This window comes from Vulpes vulpes, chromosome 6 (assembly GCF_048418805.1).
Source record: "Vulpes vulpes isolate BD-2025 chromosome 6, VulVul3, whole genome shotgun sequence".
Taxonomy (NCBI): Eukaryota; Metazoa; Chordata; class Mammalia; order Carnivora; family Canidae; genus Vulpes; species Vulpes vulpes.
The window spans coordinates 71,119,410-71,139,272 of record NC_132785.1 but is presented as its reverse complement, the minus strand read 5'-3'; the positions used below and the strand labels follow the sequence as shown (position 1 = coordinate 71,139,272).

General features: G+C 35.9%; 1 protein-coding gene and 1 pseudogene across 11 annotated transcripts in view; both read right to left on the bottom strand.

Annotated features, from left to right (window-relative positions):
* Positions 1-19,488, bottom strand: part of SCFD1 (sec1 family domain containing 1) — a 106,753-nt gene extending 87,265 nt beyond the window's left edge. For 2 of the 11 annotated variants that reach the window (XM_072761312.1, XM_072761313.1), the window contains exons 1-7: positions 19,373-19,450; positions 13,349-13,419; positions 13,105-13,188; positions 10,579-10,667; positions 7,540-7,630; positions 2,954-3,076; positions 1,563-1,650 (exon numbers count right to left, since the gene is read on the bottom strand). In XM_072761312.1, coding sequence (XP_072617413.1) covers positions 1,563-1,650; positions 2,954-3,076; positions 7,540-7,630; positions 10,579-10,598 — 322 coding nt within the window. In that variant the 5' untranslated portion in view covers positions 10,599-10,667; positions 13,105-13,188; positions 13,349-13,419; positions 19,373-19,450. Of the gene's footprint in view, positions 1-1,562; positions 1,651-2,953; positions 3,077-7,539; positions 7,631-10,578; positions 10,668-13,104; positions 13,189-13,348; positions 13,420-19,372 lie in introns of all 11 variants that reach the window. The other 9 variants (XM_026007656.2, XM_072761311.1, XM_026007655.2 and 6 more) reach the window with 8 other exon arrangements.
* LOC112926619 (U6 spliceosomal RNA) lies at positions 489-588 on the bottom strand (annotated as a pseudogene).
* Positions 19,489-19,863: the final 375 nt, after the last annotated feature.

The following is a 19,863-nucleotide window of genomic DNA, read 5'->3' as shown; positions in this document are numbered from 1 at the left end:
AGACTCACTATAAATTTATTCTTTTTTTTTAATTTTTTTTTTTAATTTTTATTTATTTATGATAGTCACACACACAGAGAGAGAGAGAGAGGCAGAGACATAGGCAGAGGGAGAAGCAGGCTCCATGCACCGGGAACCTGATGTGGGATTCGATCCCGGGTCTCCAGGATCGCGCCCTGGGCCAAAGGCAAGCGCCAAACCACTGCACCACCCAGGGATCCCTATAAATTTATTCTTAAATATTATTTAAATTTTTGGGCAGATTTTGCTTATTAAGATTTATAAATTTGCCTGGTCTCATATTTAAAGTACTTAAAAATGAAAATACTGAATTTACAAATGCAACTTAAACTGTTAAAGAAAATTCAGCAAATGAAGTTTGCTAATTAAACTTGTTAATTGGGAATGACTTGAATCCAGTCTGCTCAATCTGAGTTAATTGACCAAAGAAAAGTTAAGATGCTTAGTTGTTTATTGTTGTTATTGTTGTTTTAATGGAACATCTCATAAAATTGCATGTCATCCTTACACAGGGGCCATGCTAGTATCTGTATTGTTCTAATTTGACTATAGGTACTGCTTAAGCACGAGGTGCTTTGTTTTTATACAACCCGATTTATAAATAATTTAACAATTGATAAGTTTAGCTTAAAGGCTTAAGGAAAACTAGGTTTTAAACATGTAACTGCTACATAATACTGTGTCTAGAGTCAACAATACTATATTGTACATTTAAAAAGATTAAGGGACAAAAAAAATGTTTGCGAAAAAAAGCAACATAGATAATAAAATGGGGTCTGGGTATTTTATCTGTGTGTGTGTGTGTGTGTGAGTGCGCATGTGTGTCTATTAGTTTTAATCTACATCTGGGAATCAGTTTACCAAAATTTTGAATACAAACTCCAAATGTGGTTAGATAGCATTTGATTAATATCAATATTCAATCCACTAGTACATGAACAGGGTATAAGAATCAAGGGAATCTAACAACCTGTATTTGAGAATGGCACCTATACTTCATTCTGTAATAGTGCTGTAATAGCTGTTGACTCCTTGACAAATAGCAATATTAGTCAACCTTTTCTGAGTACTTATTATGTGCCAGAAAGGCATTTTACATACACTAATCCATTTAATTTCCACAAAAACTATGTGAGGTAGATAGTATTTCTATCCTCACTTTACAGATGAGGAAACTAATGCAGAGAAGCAGAGTAAGTTAATCTTGTCCAAGAGTCAAACTACTAGAAGATTCATTGAATCCTACTACTAAAATACTATTTTACTTGCCATGAGAGAACCACTTATGCAAGCTGCTATGTGGTACATATAAGGTCAGAGATTTGGTACTTCATCAAGCTTACAAAACAACTTTATTACATCTTGCTTATCTGTGACAGAATTCAGTCTAAGGTTTGTTTTGTGTGCGTTAAAAAATCTTGTAGAGTTCTATTGTTGTAAACAAACTGCCTTTTGATTGTACTAAACATGGTATTTTTCTTTTAATATAGTACATCATTCATTTTGTTAACAACAAATGATAATATTCCTGTTTTACATACCACGATATGAAACAAGCTCCTTATTTTGATTACACAATACAAACATATCATCTTCCAAAGTAATAAAATTGAGATACTGATCAAAAACCTAGAAACAAAGGAAAAGGTTTACAAGTCAATTTTACAATACATTTTTTAAGTAGACTCCATGCCCAATGTACAGCTTGAACTTATGACCCTGAATTCAAGAGTCACATTCTCTACGAACTGAGCCAGTCAGGTGTCCCAATTTTACAATACTGAAAGCATATTTAGTTTGATTTAGTCAACCAATGGTAAAAATGGAAATTATAATTATATTCAATAACTAAAAATTACACTATGTACCAGATTGCCTCAGGTAAGAATGAGGAGTTAATACTAAAAAGGAATATAAACAAGCTTTTGGGCAATAAATTATCAAGAAGGGGAGTAATATTTTCAGAAAACAAAATTTAAGATATAAAAATTTGTTGAAAAATTGTGGTTAAAGAAAGAAAAAAAGAGAAAAACTGTGGTTGGGATGAGAATGTATATCAGTTTTGAAGAAAAAAATCACAATTTTTATATTCATTTTAATCATACTTCCTAAGAAAGCCATAGTAACTATTTTTCTACCATGAATACTTATAAGGGGGACAAAAGCTACACTAGTTCTTTAGAAGTACAAATCAGAGGAAAAATTTTTTAAAAATCCCTGAAATAGACTGAATTTATTTAAACAAACACAACTATTTGTATTACTTTATGTAAAATTAATGATAAACTTTGAAAAGAACAATACATATAGTTGCTTAGTCTTTTATTTGTCCTATATCATTCTCTAGAATTTCACGTCTTGTTCAAATTCAAGAAGCACAGCGCACATGTAGGATTATAACTAAGAATAAATTTACAGACTTATTTATACTAACCTGAATCTATCTAAAAAGTAACTGTGATGTAGAACTGCTGACCTGCTGTAAGTTCCTTCTTTGTTATAATATGCAATATAACTTCTTTGGATTCTCTCTTCTAAGTAAGATCTGAAGATAGTGTGGTGACTATAGTGATTATATGTAAATAAAATAATATCAATATATTTTTAGCATAATTTATAACAACACAACTGTCAAAGTATTTTTGAGTCAAGCTAAAAACATTATACAAGTCCTAGCCTAAAACAAAGACCAATGCAGTGTTTTATTTTTATCTTTCAAATTCATTGAATAATAGGTACCTTCAATTTGGTTTATTTTGCCTAGTCCATATTGTAATAATTTGATTAGAACTTTTTCTAAAAACAATGAGTCTAAATATTTCTTAGGTTGATCTGGTCCTCTGTAAATTAGGCATCTAAGTCAATTAACAGGTTTCAGAATATACTAAATTTTACATTAACAAAATGTCGTCAGTCAACCAAAATCTCTTACCTTGGCTACTTGTGTTACTGCACTGGCAGCTAATGCTGCATTTGCAATATCTTCCAGTTTACTTCTTGAAATAGCAGAAATAAAATTTAAATAATATGATTCATAGAGTTGATTTCGCAGATCCTATAAATATAATGAATACTTCATTCTTATGGGCAAGTATAAAGTATGACCACAAATGAAAATCTTTTAGATAACTGTAAGAGAGAGATTTTGGAGGATAATATATGTATTTAAAAGATGGATTATGCAAATGGCAATCAAAAAATATCCCAAGAGAAAAAAGTCATGAAGAAACCTTGGTTACTTGGTTGCCAGAAATAATGGACCTATATATTAATAAAATTATGATCTATATTATCAATAAAATTCTATTAATTACAAAATCACATAAAACTCCTTGAAAGAGTATATCTGTATTTTCCTTAAAAATATCCAGAAATGGTTCTCTCTCAAATAGTAAAATGCTTATTATATTTTGCAGATACTATTTTCTACAGCTCCGGTCATAGAATAATACAACATACTTCCTTCGCTGTTCAGACATAATTCCAATGACCAATTCCAGAAGCATTACTTCTCAATCATGCAAAAGTAGTATAATTTAAAGTTATGCTAATTCTTAAATCCAGTTTACTTATCTTCTTAAACCCTAGGCAAATAGATATCTAAATAACCAGACAAGCATACCTTGGATATACTGAGGATTCAATTCCAAACCCCACAATAAAGCAAACATAATAAAGTGAGTAAAAATAATCTTTTGGTTTCCCGGTGCCTATGAAAATTATGTTCACTCAATACTGCAGTCTATTAAGTGTGCAATAGCATTATGTCTAAAAAAACAGTATATACCTTAATGAAAAAGTACTACTAAAAAATGCTAACCATCATCCAAGCTTTCAGCAAGTTATTACTGATCACAGATCACCATAACAAATACAATGATAATGAAAAAGTTTGAAACAATGTGATAATTACCAAAATATGACACAGAAACACAAACTAAACAAATGTTATTGGAAAAACAACACTGACAGACTTGATAGATACAGGGTTGCCACAGACATTTAATTTCCAGAAAGTGCAATACTTGTAAGCTCAATAAAATAAGATATGCCTCTATTTCTTTGAACCTAAGATACTGTTGGTTGAAAGAGGCACCATTATGTAACACCAAGAAAGAATTAATGTGGCCAATAAAATTCTGTAACACATCATCAATTTTAAGATACATCTGGTATTAGAGATCTTTAGGTGTGAAAAACTGAGGGTTTGGAGCTTGTGTGAGGAAGGCTGCTGAGCAGGGTAGTGGTTTAAGAAACGTTAGGGGATTGGTTAAAGGATAAAGAATTGAGGGGGTGCCTGGGTGGCTCAGTTGGTTGAGTATCTGCTTTCCTCTCAGGTCATGATCCCAGAGTCCTGGGATCAAGTCCTGCATTGGGCTCCCTGCTCAGCGGGGAGTCTGCTTCTCCCTCTCCCACTCCCCCTGCTTGTACTCTGTCCTAAATAAAATCTTAAAAAAAAAAAAAAGGATAAAGGATTGAGAATTAAGGGGAATGAAAAAATAAGTATGTTGAATATACTGGGAGTCATGCTTCTTACTGTCAGAAAAAGGTGCTACAGATTTGTAGAGGGAAAAAGAAAAAAACTAGGATGAACCTATATTTCTGAAATGAAACAGTTTTGGATATTTACTATATGTCTTTTTACCTAGAGAGAGAAAGATTTATAGAGTTGAATATCGATATAAAAGTGTGTGCGAATATATACATATATATATATATACACATACACACACACACACACACACACACATATATATATGTATTTCCTAGTTCTGTCCACTGAGATATCCTAAGAACTGTAGCAATGAATACACCTTATTCTCAGTTGCTGATTTCTAAATACCATTCTCTACAAAAAACAACCAGACTCTTTAGATAAATGGCTGAATCTCAGGCTAGGACAGAGTAAGTATGAGATGAGACTGAAAGATCCTACTGTGTCCCAAAGTAAACAAGTGGTCAAAGAATGATGGGGACATTTCAAAAGGACACAGAAACTGAACAAGGTTGTAGGATGTAAGATCAACATATATATCTATGATGATATATATGCAATTGCTCAATTCAAGTATAAAATAAAAAGCAGAATTAAGAAAATTCAATATTGCATTAAAAATATGAATACATTTAATAAAAGAAGTGTAAAATCTTTATCTGTACACTATAAAACATTATTGAGAGAAATTAAAGATCTAAATAAATAAAATGATATTCCATGTTCATGGATTAGAAAATTTAATATTGTAGATAATAATATTCACCAAACTGATCTATAGATTCAATGTAATCCCCATCAGCTCCAAGTAGCTTCTTATAGAAATTCACAACCTAAGGATGCCTAGGTCACTCAGCAGTTAAACATCTGCCTACGGCTCAGGGCGTGATCCCAGGGTCCGGGGACTGAGTCCCACACTGGGCTCCCTGTGAGGAGCCCGCTTCTCCCTCTGCCTATGTTTCTGCCTCTCTCTGTGTCTCTCATAAATAAAAGAAAAAATTCACAACCTAATCCTAAAATTAATATGAAAACTCAAGGGACCTAGAAAAGCCAAAAAAAAAAAAAAATCTAGAAAACGGAGACTGTAAGTTGGAAGACTCAATTTCCCAATTTCAAACCTTGCGATGGAGCAAGAGTAGTCAAGACAGTGTGGTACTGGCATGGGACAGATATTGAGATTAGTGGAATAGAACTGAGAGTCCAAAATAAACCAAGGTATCTACTGTTAATTAATTTTCAATAAAACTGGCAAGACCATTCATGGGAGAAAGAATAATCTCTTCAGTGAACGATGCTAGGACAACTGGGTAACATGCAAAAGAATGAAGGTGGATGTCTATCTTGTACCATATATAAAAACTGGATCAAAGATCTAAATATAAGAGCCAAATGGGTAAAAATGAAAATATATACACAGAAATATGTACAAATGTTTATAAGGTTATTATATGTTATAGCATTTTTCATAATAGCCACAAATGTGGAAGGGGCTGATAAATCCTCTCTCTTTAAAACAATGGCAAAGTAAGGTTTATGGAGAATAAAAGAGAAAGCTGGGCATCATCAGCTAAAAAGGACACAAAATATGTGACCTTTGCTAACAATTTAAATACAGCTGATCCTTGAACAACATGGGGCTGAGGCACTGACACCTTGCACAGTTGAAAATTTGAGTTTAACTTCTGATTCCCCAGGAACTTAGCTACTAATAGTGTATTGTTGACCAAAAGCCTTAATGTAACGTAAACAGTCAATTAATACATATTTTGTATGTATATATATTATATACTGTATTCTTACAATAAAATAAGCTAGAGAAAGATTAGGAAAAATCATAAGGGAGAAAATACATTTAGAGTACCATAAAAAAGCCTCCTATAAGTGGACCTGCGTAGTTCAAACCTGTGTTGTTCAAGGGCCAACTGCAGTAATTTGATTCAATAGTCAGTAATGAGATGCTTCTGAGTCTGTGGCAGACATTATTAACTACTTATTTAATACACATTTCCCCCCCGCCCCCTTCCTTGCTAAAAGAATCCAGATTTTGTTTGGGGACAATATACTCATCTAAATATTAACTTTTGCAACCTCTTTTGAAGTTAATTCTATCCAGTGAAACATAAATAAATGAGTCTTCTGGGAGCTTCTGGGGAATCTTTGCTTTCCTATCAAAACAAACAATTGGGACTGGAATAGTTTATTTCCCCCTTCTTGCTTTGAACATAGATGTAAAATTGGTCTCAGCTGCCACGTAGTTCTAGGAAGCACCAATCAAGACAATGCAAAATGAGAAACCAAAAGAAACATCAGAAAAACAGAAGGAGCCAGAGTCTTTGACTACTTCATAAAACTACTATACAAGCTTGGGCTTCCTACTCCCGAACTTCCTATTATATTAGAAAAATAAAACCCTAGTTTTAAAGTTAATAGAGTTAGATTTTCTGGGGTGCCTCGGTAGCTCAGTTGGTTAAGCACCTGCCTTTGGCTTGGGTCATGAAATCATGATCCCAGGGTCCTGGGATTGAGCCCTGCATTGGGCTCCCTGCTCAGTGGGGAGTCTGCTTTTCCCTCCCTCCCTCCCTCCCTTTCCCTCTGACCCTTCCCCCTGCTTGTGCTCTCTCTCAAATAAATAAATAAAATCTTTAGGGATGCCTGGGTGGCTCAGTGGTTGGGCATCTGCCTTTGGCTAAGGTCATGATACAGGGTTCTGGGATTGAGTCCCACATTCAGGCTTCTTGCAGAGAGCCTGCTTCTCCCTCTGCCTATGTCTCTCATGAATAAATAAAGTCTTAAATATATATGTATTAAATTTTCTGTTTTTTAAAGCCAGGCTAACTCTTAATATGCTTCTACAGCCAAAAAATTTTAAATCTTTCAGTCTTTTAAAATTCAAAGATTGTCTCAAAAATCAAAGCGGGAAATTGGGTAAGGCAATTTCTAATTTTTCACACTGGAAATCTAAGAAATTTGGGGGGAAAAAACCTGTTTCCACATTCTAGGGTCAGGAAAACAACTTATATTACCTGGCACATTCTGTCAATATTTTCTTCAGTTGGCATTACAAAGTACACTGCAGGAACATCTGGAATAGGATCTCGATCAGAGTGCAAAAGCCTAAAAGATATTAAGAACATAAAATTCACTTTTTTCTTAATCACTTATCTAAAAATATAGTTTAAAACAGTATTTCTCAAACTAGGAATTAACCAGTTGAGGGAGAAGGATCAGTACACTAAAAGCTCCTGCTGCAAGTAATCATTTTTTTTTAAAGATTTTATTTATTTATTCATGATAGACAGAGAGAGAGAGAGAGAGAGAGAGAGAGGCAGAGACACAGGCAGAGGGAGAAGCAGGCTCCATGAAGGGAGCCCAACATGGGACTCGATCCTGGGTCTCCAGGATCATGCCCTGGGCCAAACTGCTGAGCCACCCAGGGATCCCTGCAAGTAATCATTTAACCCAGTTTTAAACTTGTATCAGTGCTAGTATTATTTATTAGTAAGATCCTAAGGTCAGTCTTCATCTCTTCTATTATAATCACCTTATTTTCTTTCTTTTGTTTTTTAAAGATTTTGAGAGAGATCACAAGTAGGAGGAGGAGCAGAGGGAGAGGGAAAAGCAGACTCCCTGCTGAGCAGGGATCCTGTCTAGGTACGAGAATGTTCTCTCCTCAAAAAGTATGGGCATCCACTAGTGTTTTTTTTTCTTTAATGCGGATGTGGGACTCCATCCAAGGACCCTAGAATCTTGACCTGAACTGGAGGCAGATACTAAACCTACGGAGCCATGCAGGCACCCAAATCACCTTATTTCTAATATCAATATTCTTCCTGAAGAAGATCTAAAGTACATTGAATATCAATTTATTTACAGTTTTCACAGAAATATGGCTGGAGGATGGTGGGTGGGAGGAAAGTGCAGTTCTCTAAAAGGGATAACAGAAAGCTGGAAGAGTCTTTAAAAACAATGAAAGACGCCTGGGTGGTTCAGTGGCAGAGCATCTGCCTTTAGCTCAGGTTGTGATCCTGGTGTCCTGGGATGGAGTCCCACGTCCGGCTCCCCTGCACGGAGCCTGCTTCTCCCTCTGCCTGTGTCTCTGCCTCTCTGTCTCTCTCATGAATAAATAAAAATTTTAAAAACAAACAAAACAATGAAAAAATTAACCATAAATAAAATCCAATATAATTTTTAAATGAAAGATTTATGAGTGCTTCCTTAAAACTTTAAGATAATCTATTTTGTTTGTATTTATTGCATCATAAGAGAATGCACAAGAGATCACCTAAGTATCTCATAGATTTTATCACTTGATCGTTTTCTCCAACAATTCAGGGAGTATACTGATTCAAATACCACAAATATCAAGTCACAAAATGTCTTTATTTTTCACTGTTAAGATTCTGCTATGCTTATATCAGGAACTATGACTAACATGCTATTTGTACAATATTCTAGTCATCCTTCTATGAACAATATTCTATATACAATCTTCCTATACATGCTTCCATACATGATATTATAGTCACCTTTCTATAAAGAGAAGAGTGAAAGAGACTGCCACTTCTGGAAGCTGGAACTTCTTTCTATTTGTTTAACTACTGCTACTGACACCAGAAAGATTATACTGTTATGACAGCCATTGGTTATTATCTTCTTATGTTGGCTGTCCAACTGCCTGAAGAGCTACAACCACCATTTCATGTTCTGGAAACCTTTAATTATTATTTCCTACAAATCAGCCTAAACTAGCTTGCAGAGCATAGAATACTTGATGAAGCATTCTTCAGCAGATAGGGAAGACAGTCAGAGGTACTGTGCACAGAAATTTACAAGGGTAGCTATGTGATTTTTTTTTTTATATTCTGGTGACAACAGCAACAAGTGGGCAGAAAGAATCTATTACTCTCAAACTGGCATACTGCCTTGTTACCCCTTAAGGAAGTATTAAAGCCTCACATCTGTTAGTCACTGTTACTAAGCCATTATGGTTCAGAAGACAAACAGGTACAGAATCCAGGGTCAAGCAGTCTGAACACTGCTATTAACTAGCTGTTCAATCATGGGACGATCACTTAAACTCTATAAACTTTAATCTTTTTATTAGTAAAATAAAGGAGTTAATCAGTAAGGCTATAGTAATTAATGCTTATTAAGGAACCACCACTTAAAAAAATTATTTATTTATTCATGAGAGACACACACAGAGAAGCAGAGACATAGGCAGAAGGAGAAGCAGGATCCCTGATGTAGGACTCGATCCCAGGACTCTGGAATCACGACCTGAACCAAAGGCAGACATTCAACCACTGAGCCACCCGGGTGTCCTAATAAACCATCATTTTCAAGGATGGCATTAAGCTAAATATTCAGGTAATAAGAATTAACACATTACCAACAACAAATTTGTATTTTAAGTCTGAAATAAAAATGAAAGGAAAATTTGTATTGCATATTTCATCAAACCTAAGGTGCTATCAATTTTAAAACATATTAAAATAATTTCTGTTAAAATTGGCAGAAAAATGCTGCCAATTTAATCATTACATAGCATTAATTAGAAGATAGATCCTAATTTCAGAAATATAAAAAAGTGAAAAAATACATTGTGGAATGAATGCAATATAATATTCTACTAATTTCAAACAAATGCTTAAAATAAAATTGAAGAATTAAAGAATTTAATCACATTCTGATATGTTACTAACTGGAAATCTAAAACCACATTGCCACTAAAAGAGCACATTTCAATCCAATATAACAACAGAATGGAACTTGGTTATAACATCATAAATAGAACAAAAAGCAAATAGGATAGGATATCTTAAAACTGGACTCCTTCAGTACATAAAGTATCAGTATGTATACATGAATACAGCCCTTCTCCAAACGTTCTATTCAGCTAAGTCTACAAAGCAATGCAATTTATTTATCAAACATACCAGAAGTAATATAATCAAATTCAGTCAGTGTTAAGAAGCAATTTGATTTCAGCGTGGCCAAAAGTATCCTCTAATAATGTATCTGAAAACAAATAGCATTATTACAAGTATGTTAAAACTCACAGATGCAGAGTGATTCCCATGTCTCTCAGCTCTTTCACAGACAGCAGCGGGGAAATGATATCTTGGCCAAATCTGTCATAAATGAGCACCTAGTTAAAATAAAATTTAAAAAAATAGTGTTTTTGAAACATCATTATCAGTGAACAGCTGATGAAGAATGCATATTAAGACAATGTTGAAGTATAATTTATTTTAGTAAATCATGTACGCTGAATTTTAAAAGAAAGATTTTATTTATTTATTTGAGAGAGAGAGAAAGAGAATGCAGACAGAGAGGGAGAAGAGGGAGAAGTAGATTCCCCGCTGAGCAGAGAACCTGCCTTGGGGCTTGATCTCAGGACCCTGAGATCATGACCTGAGCCAAAAGTAGACACTCAACCAACTGAGACACCCAGGCTCCCCAGTGTATGCTGAACTCTAATACTTACCTCAATTTAATATTTTCTATCATTTACCAAAATGTCCATTCATGTCATAATTTATTTTTAAAAGCATGATCATTTAGGCTAAAACAATATTACATAAATTTATTCACCTAAAATATTTTTCTAGGATAAAAAAGCATAGAAACTATAAAATATTCATCTTAAGCTATAATAAAGGACTAAATATACAAAGTCACATACACTTCCTCACTGAGTTCGCATATATCCTTTCTAAAGAGAGAAGTAAAAATTAGTCCCTCTCAAACCTAATGTGTAACAAGCATAAAGAAAATTTGGTAATTTAAGTATAAGGGATTAAATAAGATACTCGTTTAAAAAATTAAGTCCCTCAGGACACCTGGGTGGCTCAGTGGTTGAGCGCGGCCTTTGGCTCAGAGAGTCATTGGGCTCCTTGTATGGAGCCTGCTCCTCCTCTCTCTGTGTCTCTGCCTCTCTTTTCTGTGTCTCTCATGAATAAATAAATACAATCTTTAAAAAAAATTAAGTCCCTCAAGAGTACCTGTTAGCCTTATTTTGTCACATACATTTCTTCACATTCTAAAATATTAAAACTGACATCTTTAAAGTAGTAGTAAGAACTCTTGAGTCTTTTTTTTTTTTATAAAGATTTTATTCATTCATGAGAGACGGGGGGGGGGGGGGGGGGGGGGGGAGGGGGAGAGAGAGGGGGAAAGAGAGATAGAGAGGCAGAGACACAGGCAGAGGGAGAAGCAGGCTCCATGCAGGGAGCCCGATGTGGGACTCGATCCTGGGACCCCAGGATCAGGCCCTGGGCCAAAGGCGGCACTAAACTGCTGAGCCACCTGTGCTGTCCCGAACTCTTGAGTCTTCTAACTCAAAATTAGTTTTACAGTTAAGGCAAATACAAGAGAAACTTCAATTAGTGGTTTTCCATAACTATCTCAATAATTCTTTAAGGAATAAGAAAATGTTAATGACAGGATGAAATATCCTTTCATAAAAAAATGCTTTTCCTGTATGCCAGAATTTCCATTAGAAAAGCTAAAACTTAGGGCATCTAGCTGGCTCAATAGGAAGAACCTGCAACTCTTAATCTACTGTGTGTAGAGATTACTTAAAAATAAAATCTTAAAAAAAAAAAGGAAAAGCTAAAACTCTTCTGTTCTAGCTATAAGAGGCTGGATGTTTCATCTCTCAAAAGTTTCAGTATATTTGCATTATTAATCTTGTGATATAGAAGTAATGGGAAGGGAGAGAATTTGACACAAATCTGTACCCAAGAAATTCTCAAGCTATTTAATTCAAAAGCTTAATTCACGATTTAGAAACAATAAATAGCATTGTTAATGCAAAGGGCAATAAGAGGATGCCCACAAATGAATGAAGGCAAAAATTAGAGGATACTCTGAAGCTTAACCTATGAATTCAAAATAGATGACTTTAACCACTTTGAGAGTTAATCCAAAAGACTTGTAAGGACTCATCAGTTTTCAAAACACCTGTAATAGTAATTAGGTTGACATGTTCTCAATTATTATCAAAAAGGAAGTATAAAGTGACTATAAACTACTAAGTATAAAAGTAATCAGCTGTATTCTAATCTCCTTGAAGAAAGACAGTAGGAAGTTTAGAATGAAGCAGCTCAAAGGACATGAATTTTTAAAGGTTTTCCAGCATTTCTCAAAGGACAACGATTACAGATTGCTTTCTGGTCCAATTAACAATTTCATTGAGTTTTATATATCATAAATGCCAGTTTATTACTGGCATTCTGGTTTACAGATCACTCTTTCGTGAGTTGGTTAAAATGGGCCAGTCCCCCTCTGAATCTGACTAACCTTGGACAAGCTTCCAAGATCCAAATTCTGGACTTGCAAAGCTAAGGAATATAACATCAATCAGAGTAAAGACTTACCAGTGAGGGACCAAGAGATCAGCTGGATTCCCTAGATGAGTATTACTATCCTTGCCTGTCTCTCTCCATAAAGTGTTTATTAAAAATATTCATGTTAAGAGGCACCTGCCTGGGTGGCTCAGTTGGTTGAGCATGCAACTCTTGATTTTGGCTCAGGTCATGATCTCAGAGTAGTGAGAGACCTATGTTGGGCTCCTCACTGACCTTGGAGCTTGCTTAAGATTCTCTCTCCCTCTGCCCCATCCAACTGCTTGCTTGCACACTTGCGCTCGCTCACTCTCTCTCTCTCTCAAAAAAAGAAAGGAAGAAAGAAACCATGTTAAATAAACTATTCACACATTACAACTAAAATGTGCTATGTTCAGCATTAACAAGAAATTCCCTCCGATGACAATCAGTAAGGGCCAAGAAATAGGAAAACAGTCTCTTTTAAAATAAAGTCTCTTACCTTCCATACTGGTTCTCCAGTGCTATTTTTAACATGAGGCACATTGAAATTCAACATACGCTTCAAAGCCACTGGAAATGAAAAGTCTTATTAAATATTATCATTGTTTTTCCGGATTTCATTCAATGTCCCCCACATTTATTACTTACCACCTCAAAACAAAATGCAAAAGTCATTCCAGTAAAACTGACTAATCAGGGTTAGACTTTGTAAGACCATTCCATCAACACTTGGTAATTGGCAAGTGTTTGAGATTTTTCTGTCCCCAGATGAAAATGTGAAAAATGTTCAGGAAGAAGCCTTTTTCATTCCTCCTGACAATCCCAAACTACATTTTTTAAAGGTTTTAAAAATTTTAATTCCACTATAGTTAACATCTAGTATTACATTTGTTGCAGGTGTACAATAGAGTGATTCAATAATTCTATACATTACTCAGTGCTCATCATGGTAAGTGTACTCTTTAATCTTCTTCACCTATTTCACCCACCCACTGCTCCTTGGTAACTATTAGTTTGTTCTCTATAGTTAAGAGTCTGTTTCTTGGCTTGTCTTCTTTTTCCTTTGCATGTCTTGTTTCTTAAATTCTACATATTAGGGAAATCATATGGTATTTATCTTTCTCTGACTTATTTCACTTTGCATGATAGTATTTAGCTCCATCCATGTAGCTGCAAATGATAAAAGTTTAGTATCTAAAATATATAAGGAACTTCTACAACTCAACAACCAAAAAACAAATAATCCAATTAAAAAATGGGCAGAAGACATGAACAGACATTTCCCTATCTTATGTTTTACATAGATGCAAAAAGAAATTTTATCAATTATAAACTTGCAGTGGTCTCAATAGATAACTAGAGCTGTTGTCTATTTGCTGAAAGCAAAGACCAGGATCACATGAAAAACAAAAATTCTGTATAATATATTTAAGTGGTTCATATACAAAACCTTCATACAGCAAGTCTATGTTGTAGTTATCTTGTAGTACATTTTGTGACCAATTTATCTCATCAGATTCACTGAAAAGTTGTACTGTTTAATATCACATGCTCCATGGGAAAGGCGAGACTTTCCCATAGATAGGGTAGATAACTTGCTAAGAAAATATACTATTTCTAAAATCAAAGCAATTATGTTCTATATGTTACTGCACTTTGTGGTTTTTATTGCTCATCTTTATGTGTCATAGTAGATTCAGAACTTTTTCTAAGGGAATTAAAAATCTCAATATACTTCTATGTAAAGCTGAGAATGTCAATATTCAAGGAAGGGTGTTAATCAGGTAATTTAATTAAGATTGCCAATCCTGTAATCTACTTGGTTGATTTTTAAAAGCGTTTGTAGGGATCCCTGGGTGGCACAGCGGTTTGGCGCCTGCCTTTGGCCCAGGGCGCGATCCTGGAGACCCAGGATCGAATCCCACATCGGGCTCCCGGTGCATGGAGCCTGCTTCTCCCTCTGCCTATGTCTCTGCCTCTCTCTCTCTCTCTCTGTGACTATCGTAAAATAAAATAATAAAAAAAAAAATTAAAAAAAAAAAAGCGTTTGTATTAGGCTTTCTTAAGTGATGCAAAATAAGCTACAAGTCAAACTCCTACCTATATAATATGTAATACTATATACTACTTACAGTATATGTAATTTATCATATAATATTCAAATGACCAGTGTTATCAATTTACAGATTGATTCATTCACTAGAAAAACTTCTATTAAATGCTTATTTCTTTAGGTAGGTAAAGTAGTATCTTTGTACATACATACATGATTTTTTTGTAAAATGTTAGTAGCTAATGCCTATATATATATATGTACACACACACGCACACGGCTAATAACTTATAGCTGCTTCAAAAGCTTACAGATGTTATTACATGAGAAACACATAAACACACACAAAAAACATTTTGGTACTTAAACCTGAAATAACATAAGAGGCACACAGAGTGCTGCTGAATTAACTTGCTCACTGAACTTTAATGAGTTCCTCCTCCCTCCAAGCATCACCACCCTGGCACCCACGGCCAACAGGTAGAAAAATCTTGTTTCTGGGAATAGCTGTTCACATTCTTGACACAGGACAACTAGGAAAAACTACAGTTTGGACTGCATGTGAATCCCAGGTGTATAGAGTCCTCTAGAGCCAGGCTCAGCAGATATTCCCGCATTTGCCTTCTTAGTCGCATCTAGGCAAGTTTCCTCAGCTCTGACCCTTGGCTAACTTAACAGAGATTTTGACACAGTGGGTTTGTTAATGAAGTACAGGGCCTATGTTTAAAGAATGTGGGGGAAAAAAAAAGGGCAGCCCGGGTGGCTCACAGTGGCTCAGTAGTTTAGTGTCGCATTCAGCACAGGGCCTGATCCTGGAGACCCGGGATCAAGTCCCGCGTCGGGCTCCCTGCATGGAGCCTGCTTCTCCCTCTGCCTGTGTCTCTCATGAATAAATAAATAAATCTTAAAAAAAAAAAAAAGAATGTGGAAGAATATAATTTTACTTTCATCAGAGTAACTCCTTAAGGTCTTAAATCATTGCTTTTAACTGAAGTAGTAAACCAGTTTTCTTTACTGACCCTAAACATACCATCTACAGCTCAAGACTTGGTTAATGTAGTTTCACCCTTACCTGGAATGTTTTCGTCACTCATTTGCTATAATGATCAACTATATTTACTATTCATTCAACAAATGTTTAATGATTGTTTACCATCTGCTGGACACTGCTCTAGCTATTGGCACTAAACACAACAGATTGAAGAAAAAAATGACCTTTTTCAAGAAGCTTTCATTTTAGTTGGAAAAAGACAACAAAGTAAGTTTAAACACATGGCATGTGAGATCATGGTAAGTGGTATGGAGAAAAACAAAGGACAGAGGGAAAAGAGAGTTGCAGTGTAATTTTAAATAGGGTAGCCAAGAAAGGCCTCCTAAGAAGGTAACATTTAAGTAAAGGTCTAGGGGAGGTGAAGCTGGGAACCATGCAAATATCTCTGAAAGCATATTCCAAAAAGAGGTAACAAAAAAGGCTCTGTAGTGGGAGCATTCTGGTGTGTTTAAGGGAAGGGGAGAGTAAGAGGGAAGTGAGGTCAGAAAGTTAAGGGGGGAGCAGATCATATAGGGCCTTGTAGACCACTGTAAGATTATTTTGGCTTACACCATGATTGAAATGGGAAGCTGCTGGAGAATTCAGAGCAAAAGGTGACAAATATGTATTGACACTTTGGTACTGTGTGAAGAAAAATGAAGAACAAGAATATAAAAGCAAGGAGACTAAATAAGAGGTCACTGCAAAAATTCATAGTATTGTGGACCTGTGTGATAACAGTAACAATAGTCATATTGTGGATATATTTTCAGAGTAGAGCTGATAAGATTTACTCACAGGTCTGATATGGGTATGAAAAAGAGAAGTGAAGAAACCTTAAAAGCTTTGACCTGAGCAACTATCTACAAGGATGGAGTTGACATGGTGATCTAAGCAACTAAGAGTTGATCTAATTGCTTAGATCAAATCTGAGAGTTCAGAGGAACTCTATCCACCCATATCCACTAACTGGCAACTCTGTCCTAGTATACTAGCATAATATAGCATATATATATATATACATATATATATAGCACATATATATATATATAGTGCAAATTTCAGGAAGTGATTTTTGTAAATTATTTCCAGGTAAGACAGAAAAAGTAGTACGAAAAATAACCCAGGAATAGGTTCGTGGAAAGGTGTTTCCTTTTAAAAACTGGTCTTTGGTTACAGTGTAAGAATTACTGTGGCAACTGATAATTTTTAGGCCAAAAGTGTTGTATATTCTAGCCAAATGTTTCAGATTACTTGATAATTACCCAAATATACGGAAAACTAGATCAGTAAGTCAGTGATTGAAAAAAACTATTAAAAATCAAACACTAGCGTAGCCTTCAAAGTAATTCTGCTTGAACGCCTGTGAGTGTCCAGCACTGAAGCTCCCCTGGAGTCCCCGGTATTTTGTTATATATATTTATATATAAATATAGTACCTAAAGCCAAGAGGCATCATGAGATCACTGCAAGAGAGAAAGCAGTTGATGTGTGGCTCTCCAATGTTGAGAAGTGGGGATGGTGAACAAGAACCACCAAAGAGGAGGCATGCATGAAAAACTACGGTAACACAGGACTTTACCAGTTGAACTAAAGGTGAGAATAAAGAGGGGAGTGTTTCAGGAAAGTTTCACAAACAAGATGACTTTTAAAGTGACCTTTAAAAGACAAATATTCTTCAAGCAGGCAAAGCAAAAAACAGGCATGCTAGTTACCCTCTCTATACCTCAGTTTCCTCATCTACAAAATAATACCGGTAAAATCACTTACAACAATGCCTAGCAATACTAAATGCTCAGTATCAGCTATTCTCTACCCAAGTAGATCGCAAATTCCTCTGTATCACAGTATCCTGTATCTAGAATATTTGAGAATTGATTTTGAGCTACTTCCCAGGATATTCTTATGCATCAGGGAATATTGGGAACATCAGGGAAATGTTTACTTCTGCTACTATAACACATACGGGGTTTTACCTTTCTCTGAAAATAAGAGAGCTCAACTAGAGTATCAATTTGATAAATGATTAATGTGGCATCAACTATCTAGTTATAATGTGAAATCTCACTATAATGGTTTATTTTCACAGAAATCAAAATTATACTAGATTTTAATATTCCAAAGTTTCTTCATATAAAAATTACTACCATACAAATTCCATTTTTTTGGAAAGTCTCCTTTGTATTGGTTAAGCTGTCCTTGTTATGTTGTTTTAATATGTAGTATGACCTAGTTCATTGAGCTTCATTAAGCTGTCAGAACCATACTGCAAAGACAAGTGGGGCTTCTATTTGCTTACATATAAAATATGTGGCAGGTATTCCCCAAATCTTACTTAACTTATGCCTAACTTCATCTGATAGCTTATACTAAATGATCTAATGGGAAAAGCAGAACACAATTCCAAATTCACTCTCTGTCGTTACTAGATTAAAGTCTATTAATTTTTTCTCTGAATTCTAAAGGAAGGAATCAAGCACAACCCAAATCCCTCCTGTAAACCATATCAATTGTAACCATTTATTTTCCAATTCAGATTAACATGCAAAAGAACATAATACAAGGGACAATTTACAAATTCTATTAGCTCCTCAGAATGAACAGCTTGCCAACTTCCAGGACAATTAGCTAGTTGGTTTGGAGCTAACAGGTATAAACCACGTTTATCAGAAGTTTACAAAAAAATAAGGAACAACAAAATACCTAAGACGGAAAAAATATCTTAAGGGAAAAAAATCTGTACTTTAAAAAAACATTTCGCTGTACAAATGAAAGCTATATAACTGCTCTATCGAGGATGAAACTAAAAGTTTTAAAATACGAATCTGTCAAACGGTTAAAATGACAAAGCTACTAGTCCATTGTTTTTTGGCTATTCTTCAATTCCATTCCAGCGAACTAAAGAAGGAAATCTTTACCACTAGGCATTTCTATTCAGGTACCCCCAAAAGACTGGCCCAAAGAGAAATGGCAGAACGCAGGCTGCTCAGAAAGAAAACCTAAATTTTGTAATTGTGGAGGAAGCGTTAAAACGGAAAACTCCCAACATTAAAACTAACAGAGAACTGAATCCTGCACAGAAACAAACCCGGAGGCTTCGTGGGTAGCAACAGAGAGGGGGAGAAATGCCAGCTGCCAGACCTTTTTGCGATGGCCTTCTAAGGCCCGGTAGAAAAGGGGCACGAGCAGGGCTGCAGCAAACTGCCCACCTTGAAGCCCCTTCTTCTGAACCACGTAAGAGGGGCCGAGTTCTCAAGCTACCGGCATCTCTTCCCCTAAAAACTCAAAAGGGGAGGGGCTCTCGATGCTCTAGGACCTGGAATGAGCCTCTGGAAGGCCGTCTCCAAGCTGCACGCACCGCGACCGAGGCAGGGCGACAGGCAAAGAAAGATGTCCCCACTGCAGGCATAAAACCGCTGGGAGAAGGGAATAGATCGTACCGGTTTGTCTGTCTCGAATACTAGCCGCTGCAGGCGCCGCCATCTTGACTCCCACCATCCACTGCCCGGTTGGCGAGCACAGCCCGATTACGTGGCCGCCCGACTGCCCCGGAAGCAAAGGCCAAGGGGCGGGGCCGAGGGAGGCTCTCGGGGGCCGGATGGCGGCTGCTTCCGCTCTCCCCAGGACTCGGGAGACCCGGGGGATTCACACCCGAGCGCCTTGTGGGGTTTGCTTTCCAGCTGGGAAACAGGGTTGTTATCCTCTCTGATGAAGCCACAGCTTCCCAAATGGTAGCTGCTTTAAGCCGAACTCTTGGGGAGGAGCGTGGTGTTTGTAATAAATGCCAAATTGGTCGAGGTGTTAATTAAATACTAAATTGGTCGTTTTCAGATGTCTTCGATGTTGAGACTGCTCTAGGGGTCTCAGGATCACTGGACTAAAGTAAATGGCGCTCCAGGAACAAAGTAGGCGTTTCAGTGCGAGCTCATTT